Source organism: Marmota monax, unplaced genomic scaffold (assembly GCF_021218885.2).
Source record: "Marmota monax isolate L192 unplaced genomic scaffold, Marmota_monax_Labrador192_F-V1.1 WCK01_AAM20220418_F8-fsc00018, whole genome shotgun sequence".
Lineage (NCBI taxonomy): Eukaryota > Metazoa > Chordata > Mammalia > Rodentia > Sciuridae > Marmota > Marmota monax.
This window is the reverse complement of record NW_026692201.1, coordinates 23,244,285-23,264,998: the sequence shown is the minus strand read 5'-3', so window position 1 is coordinate 23,264,998 and position 20,714 is coordinate 23,244,285. Positions and strand designations below refer to the sequence as shown.

Genomic DNA, 20,714 nt, shown 5'->3' with positions numbered 1-20,714 from the left:
ATGGGGAAAACACCATTGGAATCTGATGTCAAAATGACCCATGGAATGTCAAAGTTGGAGTCTTGTCTAGAGTACTCTACTGGACTAGGAAATACTGTGTGACTTTAGCCAAATTACCTGTCCTCAAATTAATTTCCACAACTGCAAAATCAGGATGACAAAATCAGCCTCACAGGATTGCTGTAATAATGGAATGTAATAATAAACAAAGTGCTTTGCCACAGTCTGGCTGGGCACAAATGCCACAGTCTGGCTGGGCACACAATCACGAGCCACCACACAGCTTGTAGATTCAAACAGCAACTCTTTATTCCCGAACTCACACCAGCCGTCTACAATCACGTTCTGGGGAAATCCACGTTCTCTGCCCAAATCCGCCCCCCCCCACTGGGCTTCTGTCTCCCAAAAAATACTGTCTGAATCCCGTGAGAACTCAAGGGGAACTCAGGCAGCAGGATACGCCCTATTCCCAGCAGGAATAATCTTAAACCTTAAACCTGGAACCTAAACCGGAACGCCCTAAACTCGGATCCGCCTTGGTCCTTGAGCAAGGTCACCTACATGCAATGTCACTGCAAAATGTCCTATTTCCACGAGTCCTTCCACTAAGCAACATGGGGTACGCTGGCAAGGAAATTGTCATACCTACTTGGCTAATGGCTCCCAGCAGTGCTTAGCACAGTTCCAAGCACATAGTGTCAGCAATGAGGATTATTGTTATTGAGCTCTTCCTCAAGGGTATGCTAAGAGAATTTCTAATTACTGGCAGTCAGCAAGCCTTTGCCATAGTTATCTATTGCTGCATAACAAATTGTCTCAAAGTTATAAACATTAACTGTCTCATATAGTCCCTGATGACCAGGAATCTGAAGGCAGCTTAGTTAGGCGATTCTGGCTCAGGGTCTTGGAAGGTTGCAGTCCATTTGTCAGCTGAAGCTGCACTCATCTGAAGCCTTGATTGGGACTGGAGGACCAGCTTCCAATCTCTCTCAGGTGCTATTGGCAGAAGGCTTTTATTCCCTGTCATGTGTCCCTGCTCATAACTGGGAAGCTGATTTTTTTCTAAAGCAGTGATCAAAGAGAAAACAAGCAGGACCAAGATGGAAGCTCACGGTCTTTTACAATCCAATATTGAAAGAGATAGCCCATCACTTCTGCCATGTTCCATTGGTTTCACAGACCACCCCCAGTGCAGTGTGAGCAGGAATACACTAGAATGTGAACCCTAGGAGGTAAGATCATGAGGGCATGTTGCAGGCAGGCTACTACTGCCTTTAAATAGCTTCCTGAGCTATTTAAAGTCATTCTTTTTTTTTCTTTAATTTTAGATTAGTCAGAAGACTTTGAAATGATTTTAATGGTTTACAATCTATCAGCAAATGAAAGGCATCTGAGCATCAAGACAAATAATGTCTGAGTGAGGTCTGCTGGCCACTTGGAAAGCATGTGGCTCCATATGCCTAAGAAATCCACAGCTGACTTCAGTAAAATCTACACTGTTAAATATTCTAGCTCTGCACGTTCACAGAGTGCAAGGGACAGGCGTTGTCTGTCTATACTAACAAGTAAGAATGGCTAGTGGATGTAAGTAAGAATGGCACAGTGTACTAATCTGTATTTATGATGGGGTCTGTATTTAAAATAGCAAGAATAAACTATGCAACCTGGGAAGTCTAATTCTAGCAGGAAGTTACATTGAAATAACATCATACTTCACTCACTCCCCAACTGATGTCTTTGAGGGCCAGTTTGAACACCAATAAAATGTCCTGTCACTTACCATATTTTATTTTCTTACAGCATTTCCCACTCTTCGATGGTAACTCTAACAGAATTCTTCTTCCAGCAGAATCCACACTCTGGTTTAGATAGACTCACTAGATTTCTATTTTGCTGAATTTCTTTCCCAAGTACAGGTTCTTATGGGTCTAAAGTTCCCCTTAAAAAAAACCCTAAAGAAAAATATGCAACAATTACTGGCTTAGATTTGTAGGAGAAAGTGACTGGTTAACATTATAGCCATTTTGAAGAACGTGTCTTTCAGAAATGTATAATACAGTAGTAAGAAAAGCCCCAAGATGCTCAGAATTTATTTTATGCACTTATCAATTGGTACACTTTCTATCCTGTTTTAAGGAAGGATTTTGTACACTGAAACAAGAAAATAAGTAGACAGTGTCCATCTTAACATCCTGATACTGGCTGAGTCTCTTTTCCCATGTATCCTGGGTAAAGACTCTTTCTGTTCTCTCATCCTGGCTGCACTTTGATCTCTGAAGCAGTGCCATTTGGTTGTAAATGTGGTGCCTTTGATCTAGTACTTAGCTGGTCTTATTTAAAATAGATAGCTTTTTTTTTTTTTAATCTAAGTAGTGTTTACTAGGGCTCTCTCTTTATGAAAAATGGCTTAAATTGCTATTATTTAGATAGAAACTTGTTTCCTAAGAGTGCTCCAATCCGAATCTAATTCTCAAAATTCTAAAACCCAACAGCTCTAGTGTAGATTTTGTAAAGCTAAATTGCTATTAAAATGTGCTGCTGCTACAGATGTCAGGTAATACTTGCAAAAACTTTGTTTGCTTTTTAATGGGGAACTGATTTTCCAAAGAATAATAAACATATCCTGCACTTAGGCAAAAATGGTCCTATCAGTCTGTCTAAACATAATACCCAATTATCCCTCTGAAATCCAGGTATTAATGTATTTTTATATTACTGGGTTACACATACCACACAACGTATATTGAAATGGGACCCTTTTCTCAAATAATTTTTTCTTTAAGAATTTCTTGAACATTATATTTGGTGGTCTAGTAACTTTAAAAAAAAAATTTCCTATGCTGTATTCAGTTATTCACAAAAGCACTGTGCTAGTGGGGCAGGGGACTTACAGTCAGCTAAGACATGGATTCTGCCCTGAGGGAACTCACAATCTGGAGGTGAAGCAGGAAGGCACAGCACTAGCAAACAATCACCTTGCAGTACAGTCATGGTCAGTGGTCCTCTTAGCCTGGCCTTGAATGTGCTCAGGAAACACTTCTAGGGAAGGTGGCATCAGAGTTCAGTAAAGGACTGCGGACTCAGGACCCAACATTCTGTAAATTTCCAGCAAAGTCTACAAGACAAAGTAAAACCAGGAACCCTCTGGTTTTATATAGGTGACCTAAACCTTGGAAGAGGTCTAAACTTTGAATGACTTTGCTGCCTATAGCTACATCCAAAGTCTTTTTTCTTATCATTCAAACCAAGGAGAAAACCCAAACTATTTTCCACATATATTTTAGAACTCCAACTCTATTCTTTCCCTTAAATGGTTGTATTAGTTTTCCATCACTGTGACAAAATACCTGAGAGAACCAACTGAAAAGGAAAAAAAAGATTATTTTGGTCTGGTTTCAGAGGTTTTGGTCCATGGATAGTTGATTCTGTGACTTTTAGGCCTATGATGAGGCAGCAAATCATGACAGGAGTTTGTGGTACAAGAAAGTTGCTCACCATAGAGAGAAGAGTAGCTTGGTCCCACATGGCTGGGGACCAAGCCTTCAATATGTGGGTTTGGGGCAGCATTTAAGATCCAAAATGTAGTAAGATCATATGGAAAATTACTCTGTATTGTGATTTAAAGTAGCTCCTCCTGCCCTTAAATATTCTACTTTATTAGGCCCATTCAGATTTTATTTTTTTAATTCTCCTCAGTGTCTTGTCCTGCCATTTTTGAGGTTTTATACTTACTTCGTCCATGCATTGACCATACAACAAACATCTCTAAACACTGACCCTGGGTTAGGCCCTGCCAAGGTCTGGAGGTTAGGAAAGAGGATGAGAAGAGTGATCAGTAGTCAATTACATGATCACTACACCATTTCTACTATTCTATGACGTTTGAGGGAAAATCACAGAGGACATGGAACCTGATTTCAGAAGCCCCTAACTGGGTTTGTGGAGATGGGGAGGAGAAGCAGTCCTCTGGAGAACATATTTTGAGTGTTCCTGGGTAGGGCAGAGATGGTTAACATAGGGCGCATGGGGTAGAATTGAAGAAGGGCTTAAAAACTAAAGGTAGTTGGCTTAATTCTGTGAGTGGTACAGGTCCTTTAGGCTGTGAAACTGTGGAAGAATGTGATTATTGGCATCTTCCTTCTTCTTCCATACCAGTTATCAAGCAAATTCTGAGAATCTTACATTTTAGGAAGTAGGAGACTTGGATGAGAAAATTAGCCCCCAAAGTTCAGATGGTCCAGAGCTCAAAGTCACTGAGAGGAGCAGGGCTACCTGACCACCCCACTGGCAAGGGCCGGGGCCTGGCTTCCCCTCCTGGGACTTGTTGTGTACTAGTAGTTGTAGAATCTACAATCCTGGGTTCAGGCCATCACACTCTGGGGCCCAGGTCCATGGGATTCAGAGTCCATATTTTTATAGGCCTTTACCCATCTCTGGATACCTCAGATACACATCAAGCCAGAACTTGAAGAATAGGAATTTTTATCTGTTAAAAAAAGAGACAAGAGGACATAAAAAAAAAAAGCAGGATATAGTAGGCAAATCGACGTGAGCAATGTGGAAGCTGGGCTAGGAGGATGGAAAGCAATAGTACATTTGGGCACACGGGTTAGAATTAGTAACTCATTTGTCTTAATGAGTTACTAATCATAGGCTGTCTGTGTTGTCTATCCATGGGAAAGCCAAAATACTACAAACCCAAACTGCATGAACTAAGAGCAAAGGGGAAAAGGCAGTCCTCAAGAAAATTGGAGAACTGATTCTAGAACAAAAGAGGAATAAATGCTGGAAAAGCAAAAACAGAAGATATTGGCAGCAGCACCTTTGCATGAGCCTAGATGTAAAAGACTATATGACTGGCCTGTTCTTGGAGAGTGCTGTCATGTGCCAGGTAGTCTCAATATTTGAACTGTATTATTTAATTGATTTTTTACTTCAATCCTGCTATTGTTTCCATTTTACAAAGGGGGAATGGAGACACAGAGAAACTAGTCAATTTGTTCAAAGTCTTACAACTAGTATGTGCTAGAGCTTGAACTCCAACCCCTGCAGTCTGACTCTGAACCCTGTGTTTTTGATCATTGTTCAAGAAACTCCAGTTTCCATGTTAATCTTCTTTCCTTACTTCTTTTCATTGAAATAGAGATTCAAGGAAGGTCCTAGTAATGAATTTAAATAACCTAGCCCACAATAGCAGCCATTACTCTCTTATTAGGACTTATTAACAGAGTAGGCAAAGCCTCTGATCCATAGTAGACATTGCGTAACTCTGCAATTCAACCAAAAGCCATCCAAGACAATCAAGACATTTGCATGGGCTCTACAACTAAAGGAAAATCTGCAAGATCTTCAGGGAGATTAGCAATGGGTATGGAAGAACAGGTGCAGACATTGAGTGTATGAATAGAAATGTCCAGAGATTCACTGATGCAAGGATAAAATGGTGAGTTGCTGAATCCTTTAATGACTGCTTTTCTCCTTCCCTTCTCAAGTGCTGCTTAAGTAGAGCTGAGGCCAGGCGGGATGCAGCAAAAGTGGCCCTAATCAACTCCCTCTTCAATGAACTGCCTTCTCGAAGGATCACCAAGGAATTCATTATGGAAAGTGTTCAGGAAGCGGTGGCCTCCACCAGTGTGAGTACCATCAGGGGAGGGATGAGCTGGCCTCACTGAGAATACCAAGGAGGCGTTTGAATCTTGGGAGATGCTAAAGTGAGCAGATTCTTAGTTTAAAAATTGCACGGGTTAAATTTTTACCCACTGAATCATTACTTTTTAGCAAAAAGAATACTTGGATTAGAAATTGTGAAATTGGAGCTGGTTTTCCACTCCACATCCCAGTAATATTCTTTTTTTTTTTGTACTGGAGATTGAGCCCGGTACTGCTTTACAAATGAGCTATATTCCCAGCTCTTTTTATTTTGAGACAGGGTCTTGCTAATGGCTGAAGCTGGCCTTGAACTTGTGATCCTGCTGCCTCAGTCCTCCAAGTCACTGAGATTACCACCACGCATGGCTCTGTAATATTCTTAATTTCCTTGGTCACAATTAATCAAACTTTACATTAAGGTAGATAATTTCATCTACCTTTATTTATTTATTTATGTCAAAGTCAGCCAATGTGGGGCTCTATAATCTGTATTTTTAAGAAAACACTATTTAAACAGTCAACCTGATACATATTAACTGTTATAATTATCATATTTAATATCAATTTATTTCTTTCAGAGAGCTTAGAAAATTTCTGTGATGGACACAATTAAATATGAAGTACTTTAAGAGCAAAAACCCTTAGAAATTTAAATAAGGCATTCTCTTAGCAATTCAGCACTGAATTATTAATTGCCCCATGAATGATTTGGAGGTCCTCACCCCCATTACCTCCAAACTATAAGCCACAGAGGAAGCCTTGGGCCCCCACCTGTGACAGGTGTTTCTCTTGAGTGTGCTTGAAGGCAGGAATTTGGCATTACCAAAGGAGTAGCCAACTTTGGTTTGCATTAGCATGCATAAACCCTATCTAAGGTTTTCCTTTTGTTTGCCTCAATCTGATTAGAAAGCTATCCTTCTGTAAAAGCTGCTGTTATGAAGGAGACATCATCTGACTATCATGGTCCTTTCCCCCTCACAAATGCTCTTATCACATAGAGGAGATATTTGAAAGGGGAAAGGGAAGAAGAGCAATTGACCTGCCAGGGAGAAGGCAGGGAGCTCTGCACTATATCTGGTCTAAGGATGAAAGGAAGCCTTTATTTTCCGGCTCTGTAAATTTCAAGTGCCTTTGAGGAAGAGAAGCTAGGAAAATGATGCCTGATTTATATAAGTGTGGAATTTACTCAGGAGCAGGGAGGGCCCTCAGTGTAAATGTAATTTATCATTTTTTCATGGAAATTTCTAAAGAAAAAGAATATATATGGCTTGCAGGCTTCTGCATGGATTTCCTCTGGGATATTTAAAAAGCCAACATAAATATTTCAGCAGCAGTGTGTTAATGTTATTGCATTCAAAAGCTATAAATTTGCTGCTATCTGATGCTGGTCGCTGTTTGCTCAGCCTCACAAGGTCGCCATTGCCCACCTTCCTTGGAATTCAGGCCATGGGATATTGAAGGAGGCCTGCATGCCATTCCAGAGCTTATGTTAGCTTCTTAGCACCACTCCCCACAACCACACTGAAAGGGAATTTCATTTCTACCCATCATTCACCCACCTTGTTTCCTAAAGATTAAGTGGCCCGAGAGTGAAAAACTATCAACCAAGATCCATGTCTCCAGTCCAAATGCCAGCATATTATAAAAGCTCCCCCTAAGAATTATGGCAATAAAATGTGAATGGTCCATGCAGTTGGAGAATTCTTCAATGTCAGTTACATAATCTTGCCCAGGCTGTCAGTGAAATCAGAGCAAGGTCAGTGCTTTGAGAGTTCAGAAAGCAATGAAGTCACCTCAAAGGGCAGTCACACCAGCATTAACACCACCAACAACTAAAACCCTATGCAATGATATGGGAAATTCTGCTTTGGAATTACTATTCTGTCAAGTGTATAATTAGTTAACATTCGAATCAAAAGCTAGTTTCAAGTTGATTATAAAATCTTCTTTATTCTGAATTAGGGTAAGATTAAGGATTTTATCCAAAATCAACTGTGACAGTTGATTGTAAACTTGCTGTGTGGCCACAGGACTGATCTCTGGTCACTCAAATAAGTAACATTTTCTTTTTCTCCTTTCCTTCCCAAGGGAACTTTAGATGATGCAGATGACCCGAGCACAAGCATTGGAGCCTATCACTATATGCTGGAGTCAAACATGGGGAAGACGATGCTGGAGTTTCAGGTACCTGACTTCCTGATTATTCTATCCAGAAGCCTGGGAGAGATGCAACTCTCATCATTAACATCTCCTATTCTAATAACCTAGTTCTCAGCTGGGGGCAGTGGTACATGCCTGTAATCACAACAACTCATGATGCTGAGGCAGGAGGATCTCAAATTCAAGGTCAGCCTTGGAAAGTTAGTGAGATCCTGACTCAAAATAATATAACAAAGGACTGGGAATATAGCTCAGTGTTGAAGTACCCTGAGTTTGATCCCTAGTACTGACTGAAAAAAAAATAACTATTTTTGTTTAATTTTCCCTTTCTCGAGTCAAACACCATGGCCCCATTTTAGCCACACTTCAGTGAACTAAAACAAACAAGCAAACAAGGCAAAATTTTCACTTTTATGGAGGGAAGTAAAAGACTTAAGTCTAATATGTAGGTAAGGAACATGGCAGTCTTACTTCCCTGTAACACCCCACCAGCTTCTCAGTACAAAATTTCCCTTAAACCAAATCAAATTTAAAATTCTGGTTGTACCCATCTAGCTTATAATTTTCAGACACCATAGAGGAAGTTTCCCACAGTGTACACTGAAAGATACCACTTCAATTATAGTATCTCTGTTATATAAGAACTGCCTCTTCCTATCATCAACTAAATCAAAAAAGTTAACAATCTGTTACCGTTTTCCGACCACTGCTGACCAGCAACAACAGAGCTGAGGAGCTTGCTACATTACCTATTGCAGATGGTCCCCTCTTTATGACATTGCAGCTTTACGATGGTATAAAAGCATACCTGAACAACCATTTTATTTTTTCCTTTCAGTATAGTACTCAATAAAATACACTGCATATCCAATACTTCATTATAAAATAGGCTTTGCATTAGATGATTTTGCACAACTGTAGGTTGTGTTTTGAGCATGTTTAAAGTAGGGTAGGCACGTTTAAGGTAAGCTATAACGTTCAGTTGGTTAACTGCATTTTTGACTCAATGGCACTTTCAACTTACAATGCACTTCTCAGGATATTACCCCTGTGGGAAGTCAAGGTGCATCTGTATTTGCAAAATAAACACTTATGTTAACAACAATGAAAATAGTATTAATAAGTAATGCTTATTAGATTCTTTCTTCATCTGATGTGATGATTAGCACTTAACTAATGTTATCGTAATTCAACTCTCGCAACAACTATATGAAGTAGCTATTATTATTATCTTCATGTTATTGCTGAAAAGAAGTTTGTCATAGCTTAGCAAATGGCAGAGCTAGGGTTCAGACCCAGGATGTCTGATCTCTGAGCTCACATGCCTGACTCTTATACGATACTGGGATGGACAAATGAAAATTCAGTGGGGATCAGGTAGGAAATATGTACCCCCCTAGAAAATGAAACTTGAATGTAGTCGAACATTTCAAAACATGCAATGATGCTAGAAATCAATATATAATATTACAAACAGGAGACTTTATCCCTAGTAATTCTATTTTCTTAGGTTAGATTCCAAGAAGTAACCAGAGATTACAAAATTAGATCCAAGAAGCAACCAGAAATACAAAATTTCATGGACAAAGTGTGAAAAAAAAAAAGTTTCATCATGGTAAAATTTACCAGGGTGTTACAGCTGAGGCCTGAAACAATCAACTTTCTAATACCTTCTTCATACATTTCAAATCTTTCTCCAACCAATGGCGTAGCCATGTCTCGTGTGTACACATCCCTCCTGCTGTTTTTTTTTTTTAATCAATAATTTTCTTTATGAGTTGCCCCTGTGACTGAAGTAAAAATACTCTTTCTTCCTTTTGTCCTTGATCTTGGTCATCTAATTTTCTCCTTTAGGGGACATGGTGTTGCTGACTAGGGAGCCCTGTGGAGCAGGCAAGGGCATGAGTTAGCTCTGGTTCTAGCCCAGACTCTGGGGTGCGCTGACTGGTTTTAGTCTTGCTCTGTTCCTTGCTGCTCAACCTGTTCCTTCATCTGGGTGTAAGTCAGGGACAATAATAGCACCAACTCACACTGCCCAAGTGAGAATCAAATGGGACATTAGGGGAAGAGTTCAGCACAGTGTCTGGCACGTGGCAAGTGCTTCCTGGGGGTCAACAACGTTACTCTATGTCTTTCTGGAGGACTGCTTTACTGAAATGCCAGGAGTGGCTAGATGGATTCCCTTGACAGCCCTGCCTAACCTAAAGCTTCAGATGTGGAATGGCCAAGATGACTGTGAGCCCCTGCTGCAGGATAAAAAGGTGCAACATCAGAAGGTCCATTTTTTTATAACAACATAAAACTAAACAAAAAATTAAAAGGGAAAAGAATGGCTCAAGAGAAGGAATTCACATTTTTTAAAATCACATAGTCCTGTGTGGGAAGCCTATCACTTACCATCTGGAAGCTTGCCCATTCCGAGACTCAGTTTTCTTATCTATAAAAGAGAAACATTAATGCCTACTATAGATTAAATAATGTGACATTTATAAAGCACATAATATAGAACTGCCCACATGGAGGAAAACAAGTTTTTTTAAAAAATTCCTCCCTTTACACCCCATCAAAGAATATTGCACTTCTTTTATTATAAAATGAACATTTCCTGCCCCACTACACAATACCTTCCATGTGATTTACTGGCTCTATTTTCAGAAAAATCGAGAATGATTTTTAATGTGATTGGGTCAGTTTGCCAAAGATGGGGAAGTGAGGATTTTTAAAAATCTGAAAATTCCTTCCAAGTACTGTGAAAGGCTTTACTCAGCCTCCTTTTAGCAATATTTTTATTGCCTTGCTTTGGGCTGTGTTTTCTGTGTGGTCTATGTAAGAGGGCATTTTAATATGTGAAATAATAATTTGAGTCATACTGTGGAAATGCTTCATAAATTCCCATAAAAAAGACTGGGTACAGGATGGGGACAAAGGAAGAGGAAGATGTGAGGACAGGGAAAAATCCAAGCTCCCTCTCCACAGGAGAGAGTCTGGCAACCCTGGAGGAGGACCTGTGGAGCACATCCCTTTTCCTTCCGCCTACCTGCTGGGGACCAGAATGTTCCTTAGTGGCCTAGGCTAAATGTATCAGCATGGGTCTGCACATAATGGGAACTGACTCTAGACCTGGGCTGTTTCTGCAGAGACGAAGCAATTCAGTCCCCTGGTGGGTCATAGACATGTGTTTTTATCTAGCTATGGATGGCTATGCCATAGAAAAACAAGGTTGGTGTCTCCTGACTGCCCTCGGGCTTTCAGGGGGCCCGTGCTGCAGCCAGCGCTCAGAGGAAACATGATAGGCCTCTGCTTACCTTCACTTCGTGGGAGGGAAGCAAGGGAAGTCAGGGCTGCTTGTTTTAAGGTAACCTTGCCACAGAGAAAACTGCCTGCTATTGGGGGTGGGGAGGGCATGGGGCAGCAATAGTCGCTGGGTCTTGTCAAGGTCAGATTCTAGGCAGACATTGACTGAAGCTGGTTAATATATTTATTTTGAAGCCTAATGCAATCCATGGAAGAGTTGTTTATTTACATCTTTGCTAAATTCTCCAGGTCGTCTTTTAAAACCTCATCCCATAAACAAATTTCCTCTTAAATCCATTCTCTTGGGTGGGGAGATGGTGCCCACCTGTTTTTCAAGTTCTCCATTTACAGTGTTTGTTTTTCTTATTTCTGATGAATCACAGAACCAAGCCAGTCTTTCAGACAAAGTTCCAGAGGGAAAGGGTGAGCATTTTCTCCCCGACAAAGTAGCCGAAAAATCAAACATCATGTCTAATAGGAGGCAACACCAGGCAAAACTGTGAGCACAGAGCCCGCTTGTTGCCAGTTTAAATGGAATGAATGAAAAATAAACTAGGAAAGCTGTTATTGAGAGCTGCAACTGCAATTTTCCCTGAAGAGGAAAGAAAACACAGGATTTATTCTCCATTCAACTTTAATTCTCTTTGCTAACCATGACCCCAGCTATGATATTTGCAGGGCCCAAGACAAAATAAAAATGCAAGGGTCTTTGTTCTAAAACTATTAAGAAGTTTGAGACTGTAGCATGTTAAAGTTTGTTAAGTTTGAGACTGTAATATGTGCTGAACGCTGTGACTGCATAGACCTCACACTCATGAAGCAGGGCTTCCTTCTGACAGACATATGAGAAGGGCCCTGACTAGGGTTAGGTAAGTGAGGCATTTGTCTGTGGCACAAAATTGTAACAGACACTAAAAATGATCAAGGTAGATAATGTTATAGTGTAATCTTTTAAAAACTCAAAAGGAATGTAAAAAAAACTCCTAATAAGTAAAAGATCAAAATTTTAAACAAAAGACTCTAAGTGTGCATGAATCATCTCACTCAGCTTACACATTTCTTCGCCTATCTCACCCTAAGAGGCCAGCTTCTGATTGTCCTGTCAGTCTAGCCAGGCTGCCGGGCTTCTAGATTATCCCATATAACAAACACCAGGACATAAAAGACTCCAGGGAAGGGCTGCTGTTGTGGCTTGCCCCACACATGTGAGGCACACTGGGTTCAATCCTTAGCACCATAAAAGTAAAAAAACAAAACAAAGATTGTGTCCATGTATAACTAAATAAAAAAAAAAAGACTTCAGGGAAGAGCAGGACAGGATCTGGTGGAACGGACAATACTAACTTCCTTTAGGGTGACAGGACTTCTCCAGGTAGAAAGCAAGATGGAAAGCATCAGGCAGCGAGGAAGCATGGTGGGACTAGGAAGAGATTTCTCACAAGTCCACAGCAGCCCTCTCCCCGTCAGTCTGCAATCATGCAAGGATCTTTTGGGGCTGAGCATGTTGTCACTCAGCATCAGGAAGATAGTAAATTTCATCTCATGAGAGGAAATATGACAGGAAGAATAATGATGATGAGATTACTATCTCTACAAAGGAGGACCATTCTGAGGTCAGGATATAGTGTAAGAGGGTGAAAGGAGGTCATTTTCCCTAGAGAATTTTAGCAACCAGAGCAACATTGAAGAGGCAGCTGTGTTACTGAAGTGAAAAAGAGCTGCCTGGTGATGGGATCATGATTCAGACGAACCAGAGAAGGAATCTGGAGGCAAAATGGTATAATCATCTTTGGGAAAGTTTGTGAGAGATGAAGGTTGTCAAGGGGCATGAGAAAGGTTTCCAGTTCTGTTCACAGTGTCGTTGTGGATTTTAGAATCTTTGGGGATTTGCAGATTGGAATGACCTCAACTCATCTGGAAGAGGCAGCCCTTAGTGGTTAGATAAGTATGAGAGCCCAGAAGATCTTGGAGGAAGAAGAGTACATATTTTTAGGCAACAACTGTCAGAGGATGAATCAAAATGCCTATTAGCAACAGTCTGTTTCTCAACTGGACTATAGGGATGATAGGACAATACCAAGATGATACTGGAAACCACAAAATAAATCTAGTATATCTCTTAGTTGTCAACTTTAGATAGGGGCTGGGGTGTAACTGTGTAGAGATCTTGCCTGGCATGCTTAAGACTCTGTGCTCAATCTCTGGTAGCGTGCACACACACACACACACACACACACACACACACACACCAAAAAAAACTTTACATAAAGATTTGGAGTGTGTGGGGGTCAAGTGGAGGAGTGGGGTGGTATTTGTCTTCTTAAAAAATGGAAATTCACAATGCTCAAGTAGATTCTTTATGAAACTTGAAACCAAAAGGGTTTTTCTATTTACAAATATCTGCCCTCCTATTGCATCATAGATCCTGTTCCATATTACAGTATGCACAGTTTACATTCACTTTTATGGTTAAAAAGTATTTATGAGTAGATTTGGTGGGAAGGGTAGCACAGAGTCACTGAGGCTACTTTGATGGAAAAATGGAGAAGCATAGCAGTGAGAGCCTCATTAGGCAAGATTTGAGTTCTGGAATGAAGCATTTCCACTTTTCCATATTAGTGTACTGATGCGATGGTGTGAAAACCTAGATGGTGTCCAGGAGAGAGGAGGCCATGAAAGGGTGGCTTCCCTGGATATTAGACCCAGGACCCCAGGAAGATAATGGGGTCTCTGGAGTGAAACAAGAAACTTGCTTGATATTCATATTGCATTTTTATTAATAGAAACTAAAGTTTTTTTTTCTTTTACTATGGCTCTTTGGGCTCCCAAGATACTTATTGTTCAGTGGAAAACAGAAAAGAGAGCCAAACTTGATCTCAGACTGAAAAGAAGAGAAGCACTAAATTGTAATGGCAAATTTAAAGTAAGAATAGATAGAGCTACTTACTCCTCCCATAGTTTTATAGCTTTAAAATTTGCCAGACAATAATAAGATGCCTGAAATCTAAGACTAAGTATGTGTCTCCTGGTTTTCCTAATGAAAATTTTTTCCTGAGTAGGCGGAGGTAAAGACAGTCAAAAAAAATGTCAGCTTTTTGTATAAGTAAGACATCTGTCTAAATGTTCTTTTTCATAACCTTTCAAGAACAGGAAATTTTTAAATTGTGTTGAGTAATTTTCCAATAATTATGTGGCTGTGTTTTATGCTATTCATCTTAAAAGATATCTCTCTGGCGAAAACAAAGAAAAATAAAAATCCCTCTATAAGTGAAACACAGATAACTCTGGTGGAAAACTTCTAGCTCTAATTACATTAGGAAAATAATACTCTTCAGTATGTTGTTACATCTTAGCTTGCCCTTGATATCAGACAGTGAAAGGGAAAATGGAGCTCCTGTAGAACTTAATGCCATCAGATGTGGAAATGTTGACTTGTTTTTTCTTTTCTTTTCTTTCTTTCTTTTTTATTTTTATTTACTTATTTTTTTAGTGTGTGTGTGTTGACATGTTTTAATGTCAATTCAACTTGATTGTCCGCATTTTGAGGCATTTTTGACTGAATTTATAAATTTAGAGATGTTTACAGTTTTTCTGTAGTTTGGCCATTGTCTGTTTTATATCGTCATAAGATAAAGTCACAAAAAATTTAAAGATTTAGTTGGCTTTTATTTGCAATCCTAGAATCGGGCAAGAATTCCATAAAATAGGATACGTATTCTGATGAGCTAAGTAGCAAAGCTTGAATTTATAGGCAGAAAACAGCTAAGGAAAGCAGAAACAGAACCAAAAATAGATTGGTTGTTTCAAAGTTAATTTCCTCTTAAAGGTTAAAGCAGGGACGACCTCCTTATCATGCTGGGATCCCAGCTACAGCTGGAACTTGGCTATTATCACTTTCTTCTGGTTTCTTGGAAGATCAGAAAAACAACTTAGCTTCAGCTCCATGACATGGAACATTAGCATGAGTGACTACATTTTGGTTTGGTCTGTTAGACCCACTGCAGGAGCTCAGTCAAAACTAGTGGCCCCCTGTAAATTTTATTTCATAATATTTACATATTTAGTTTGGGCTTAAACTCTTAAAATTTATTTATTTTTCTTTAATAAGTTAACATGGTTACATGATTCAAAATTCAAAAGGTTTTCTAAAAGATTAGAAGAAAGAAACCCTCCCACTCCCACCTCTCAGGCATACATTTACCCCTAGAAACAGCAAGTGCTACCAATTTTGTTTCAATTTGGTTTTTGGTACTTGGGATAGAACCCAGGGATGTTTACCACTATATTCCTAGCCCTTAACCTTCTCCTCCTCTTCCTCTTTCTCCTCTCTCTCCTTCTTCTTCCTCTTCTTCTCCTTCAAGACAATTTCTTGCTAAGTTGTTAAGACTGGTCTCAAACTTGCCTTCCTCCTGCCTCAGCCTCCCCAGTCATTGGTATAACAGGTATCTGCCACCATACCCGACCAGATTATTTGTTTGTTTGTTTGTTTTACTATTATTATTTTGGTTCTGAGGAATGATCTCAGGGCCTTACACACATGATAAGCCTCTCCCACCTGAACTACATCACCGACCTTATTACCAGATTCTTTTGTATTTTGACAGAACTCTTCCAGGCAGTTACATGTTAATGTGTACAGAGGGAGCTTTTATTCTTTTTTTTTTAAGTAGGTACATTTTTTTTAACCTTTATTTACTTATTTTTTTAATGTGATGCTGAGGATCAAACTCAGTGCCTCACACATGCTAGGTAAGTGCCTCTGCCACTGAGGCACAACTGCAGCCCCTCTTTTTTTAACAAATAGTAGCACAGACTACACCTGTTTGCACTTTGCTTTTGTTTTGATGATATACCATGGAATTCTTTACATTAGAACTTAGAGAATGTTCTCATCCTTTTTGTATGTGAAGTATTCAGTAGTGTGGATTTGTCATACTTTATTTAAACATTTCTTAAAAGAAAAAAAAAAAGAACATTTAAAATTCTCCCAATCTCTGACAATTTCAAAAAAAAAATACAACATCTAACCTTGCCTTTACATTATTTCTCAGATGTGCTGGTATATTTATAAAACGTTTTGGGTGTATGATTATTAGAGCATATTGTCAGATCAGTCGGGGCAGGCAATGGCCAAAGGAGGCAGATTTAAAATGACCGCTGAACAGGCTTTATTGAGATATCACTCCCAGGCGGAACTCGATCAGACCCACAGAGGGGACAGGGGAAGGGTCTGAGGAGAAACTGCGTGGAAGCTTGACAGGACTGGACTTTTATGGGGCTTACAGCAGGAAGAGAAGGGCTTGGGACAGGAAAAGGTGTTTCTAGGGTCCCTTGCCCCCTTGGAGTTGGTCAGGGGAGTTGGCTGAACTCCAGGATTGGCCAGCGGGTGTCCTGTTGATTGACAGGCGTTAGTCAGGAGATCTGGCTGATTGACAGGCATTTCCGCCAGCATCTGATTGATGTTCTTTTCCGGTGCGGGCTGCTTTGTTCTAAGTTGCCACTAAGTCGACACCAAGTTGCCGCCACTGACCTAACACATATGACTTTTCATTGTTGAAAAATACATGTCAATTATTTAGTTACTGTGTTATGAAAACACAGATATAGAAAGGGCGTGAAGGATGAATTCTCCAGGAGCCTGGGGACTCTACTCTTTGAAAAGTCCCAAAGTATTATGACAATATTGTATGTTTCCCTGATACTTTGGGGGATCAGAATTATGCCCTGGTCCTCTCTTGCAGATGGACACTTCTGCTTCACAACTAATGACAGCTGTTCCATTTCATAGGAGCTGATGACCATTTTCCAACTACTGCACTGGAATGGAAGTCTAAAAGCCCTTCGTGAAACAAAGTGTTCTCGACAGGTGAGACTGTTCAGTAGGTTTACTCTGTATGATAAAGCAGATGGCTGGTTGTCATCTTCCTTAATGTAGATTATTTGTCTACTTAAATTTTGTAATTATTTATCAAGAGTAGAGGGCACATGAAGAAATATATAAAACAGTCTGAATATATGAAGAATGTTGGCTGGACTTAGGACTGATATAAATACCTGTACTGAATGTCAAATGCAGCCATCATTGACAGACTTGGTCTCCGAGTTAGATGCAGAATCTCCTCCGGCTTGGTGCCTTCACAACCTCCAGTGCAGAAAGATGTTGAGACTCACTGTCTGGAACATTCTCACTGCCAAAAGGCAAAGGTGGTTGTGGTTAGGGTATCCCCACCCCCACCCACTAAAAGTTCCCAGTGGACTACAGAACGAATTGTAAAGTTGGACAAGCTGGCATTCAATCACCTCAGTTTTTTGGCAGTTCTTCCTTTTTCAGAGACAGGGTCTTACTCCTTCTTCACTACTTATGAGAAGCACCCTTTCCCCCTTGTTAAAAGCAAATGTAAACCCTCTCCTGTATATTAATGGTCTTCACTTGCTGGCCTCTGGGAGATTTATCCTTTCTTTACCCACCATCAGAATTTGAAAGACGGCAGTTTATTTTTGAGTATTTCCTAACAGGAATTTGTATGAGGAACAAAGCCTCTATAGTCAGCAAGTGGAGGCTGAATGTGAAAGTTTTCCTGTGCACTGCAGCCCCAGGAGTTTTCTGTTGTTCTTTGCTTAGAAAGCCTGGTTTTCAAAATGTCAAAAATGGAAAAGAAATGAGTAGCTGACAATGGCTTTGGCTATTTTTTTTCCCTCTTTCCTTTGATTTTGTAAGAGGCCTTTGAAATATGCTGGGTTGGTTATAAACACTTTTCCATGATTGTTTTTAATTTGTTAAGGTCATAAATAAATACCATATGTTTTTGAAAATAAAAATAAGCAATGCATCTACTCCAATCAAACCTATACATGACAGTAGGATGTATTAACAATTTTTTTAACAGAAGAATTGAAGGTAGAGGCTGGGGTTGTGGCTCAGCAGTAGAGCACTCACCTAGCATGTATGAGGCCCTGGGTTCAATCCTCAGCACCACATAAAAACAAATAAACAAAATAAAGGTATAGTGTACAACTAAAAAAATTTTTTTTAAAAAGGATTGAAGGTAGTGGCTAATTTTTAATCATTTCCAAAGCAAGAGACAATATACCACGAAGCTATCATTATCCTGTCAATAATGATAATGTCTACATTCCATAATACATTTTTAACATCCTCTCTGTAGTTACCATGACCTATCTAGACTGTTATTTTCCTTATGTGAATAGCACAGCAGCTAGGAGGCTGACTCTCCTGGCTTCCAACAAGTCTTGTTCTGAAGCTCCCTTGAATAAACACTTCCTATTTTCTGCAAAAGGTGTTTCACTCTATCTTGTCAAAGGAGATGATGCTGGGCAGAAGTTTCCAGTGAAAGAATGAGGCAATATTCATACCAATTTTTCTAGGAATATATTTTTCAAAAGAAGGCTTGTGTTTTTTAGAGATGTAAGGGCTTTATTTTGTGAACATTATTGTCCTTCCTACCTAATAGTATTTTGAGGCAGACCTGAGTGACTTGTTCGGCTGGACCAAAATTAGCTCATCATTTCCTTTTTAAAAGTATGTCCAGGAGATTTGGTTTTCATCTCTGGATATCAGAGAAATTTGGTTGTTGGTGAAGCCCAAGACTGGGGTGGAGGGGGAGGGAGGCCTTGAGCACCGTGCTTCTGTGGCCCTCTACTGACACTCTGAACTTTGGTTTCTTGGTTCCCAGGAAGTCATCTCCTATTATTCCCAGTATTCACTAGATGAAAAGATGCGCAGCCACATGGCACTGGACTGGATCATGAAGGAGCGGGAGTCACCAGGAATTCTCTCTCAAGAGCTGCGAATGGCCCTGAGGCAGTTGGAGGAAGCCAGGAAAGCCGGACAAGAACTACGGTTTTATAAAGAGAAGAAAGAAATCCTAAGCTTAGCCCTGACTCAGATCTACAGTGACCCTGACCCTTCCTCACCCAGTGATGACCAACTGAGCCTCGCGGCCCTTTTTGGCTACCACTAGCAAGGCCAGGTCCCAGTGCCCCCAAGGACTCTAACCTTAGGAAGCTCTTTGAAGGAACATCAATAGCTACTACCTGAAGGCTGTACTAACACCCCCATCCATGCCATTCATACACCGTGGGAGTGATAGGACTCAGGCAGATCCCAATCTCCCACTTGATTTATTTTCTCATTGCTTTCTCAAAAGCTTCACCTCAGAAGGAAAGACTGAAGACAGGGTTGTTTGAACAAACATTTTCCAGGGTTAGCTCCAATCTAAAGCCTAGCTGACATGTGCCTTGCTAGACTGTGTATGTTGTTTTAAAGAATGGACCAATATAGCAGCCAAGACCAGGGGAAGTGGTAGGATAGCAATTAAAAAAAAAATACTTGGAATTAAATAAACAATACAGATTGTTTTTAAAAATATAAAGGGTCAGAGTCTCTTTCCAATCTCTGAAAGCTAAATGTCAGTTTTTACTACACAAGTCTATTTCAAGGCAGCAATGGGAATGTTTTCTGAACATTTCGCTATCAAAAATCTCAAAGTGGCAACAGTATGAAAATCTTAGATAAATTTAATGTGGATTAAAACACCATTGTAATAATTTTTTGAAACCCCATTCTTCCATAGGGGAGGATAAATGTCACCTACAGTGGTACTCTTATTTTTCTTCCTCAAGAAGAAATAATATTCAATTTCTGAGTCTTGTAATCAATCATATTTGTTTTTAATTTGCAAAGAGATGACTTGAAATAATTTGCTTTTATTTTTGCTACTGCAGACGTATCTACAATTGAGAAAATTAATCACATTTTAAAACATTTTGAAAAATCATTAGCATGTAACAAAGCACTTTTGATTCCTTTCACAGGACTAGAGAAATCTTTACCTGTCTTTGTTATTAAGTACATAAGAAATCAGGAGCTCATGTACAATATCATTATTATTAAGTTCACTAGAATCTTTTTACAAGAGGGATAAGATGTTTCCATCTCTATCTGACCCATCTCTATGAATCAACCAACCAATTAGACAATCATAGTTAAATACAAACTAATTTTCAGATAGTTCCTGGCCATTTAGATTTAAGAATGACATCAGTAATTTTAAAGGTTCATAGATATTTCTATATCTGTAACATGAAAAGGATTATTCTGAATTTAGACAAAATTCAAATTAAAGATTTTTTCAATTATAAATTGTTTAAATAGTCTCTTTTTCTTATGCAAATGCAGACTAACTTTCTCGAAGTTAAATCATTATAATTACATTGAAGCTTACAAAATATATTTCACCCTCATATTTAAATATGTACAAAGATTAGTGTCAATCTTTAAATCCTCATGAAAACCACTATATCTGACCATATACTTTGGAAACAGTCTTGATAATAAAAAATTATAAACATCCCATTTCTCAGACTAGGGGAAATTTTAATTACACAATTGTCCTACTCTAATATCTCAAAAAGGCAATGGTAAATTTTATCTTAAAATATTATTTTGCCAAAAGTCCCATTCCTCCCATAATGGGGTTAAATGTCACCTAGAAGATAACAATATTCCCTTATATTCCTGAAAAAGAATTACAATTAACTTTTGTATGTGGAATAAATTTTAAAGTTAAGTAAATTTGCTACTTAAAGTA

General features: G+C 39.4%; 1 protein-coding gene across 1 annotated transcript in view; it reads left to right on the top strand.

Annotated features, from left to right (window-relative positions):
- Positions 1-20,266, top strand: part of Lix1 (limb and CNS expressed 1) — a 49,867-nt gene extending 29,601 nt beyond the window's left edge. Inside the window, exons 3-6 of the mRNA XM_046429225.2 lie at positions 5,493-5,633; positions 7,738-7,833; positions 16,892-16,969; positions 18,798-20,266. Coding sequence (XP_046285181.1) covers positions 5,493-5,633; positions 7,738-7,833; positions 16,892-16,969; positions 18,798-19,085 — 603 coding nt within the window. The 3' untranslated portion in view covers positions 19,086-20,266. The remainder of the gene's footprint in view (positions 1-5,492; positions 5,634-7,737; positions 7,834-16,891; positions 16,970-18,797) is intronic.
- Positions 20,267-20,714: the final 448 nt, after the last annotated feature.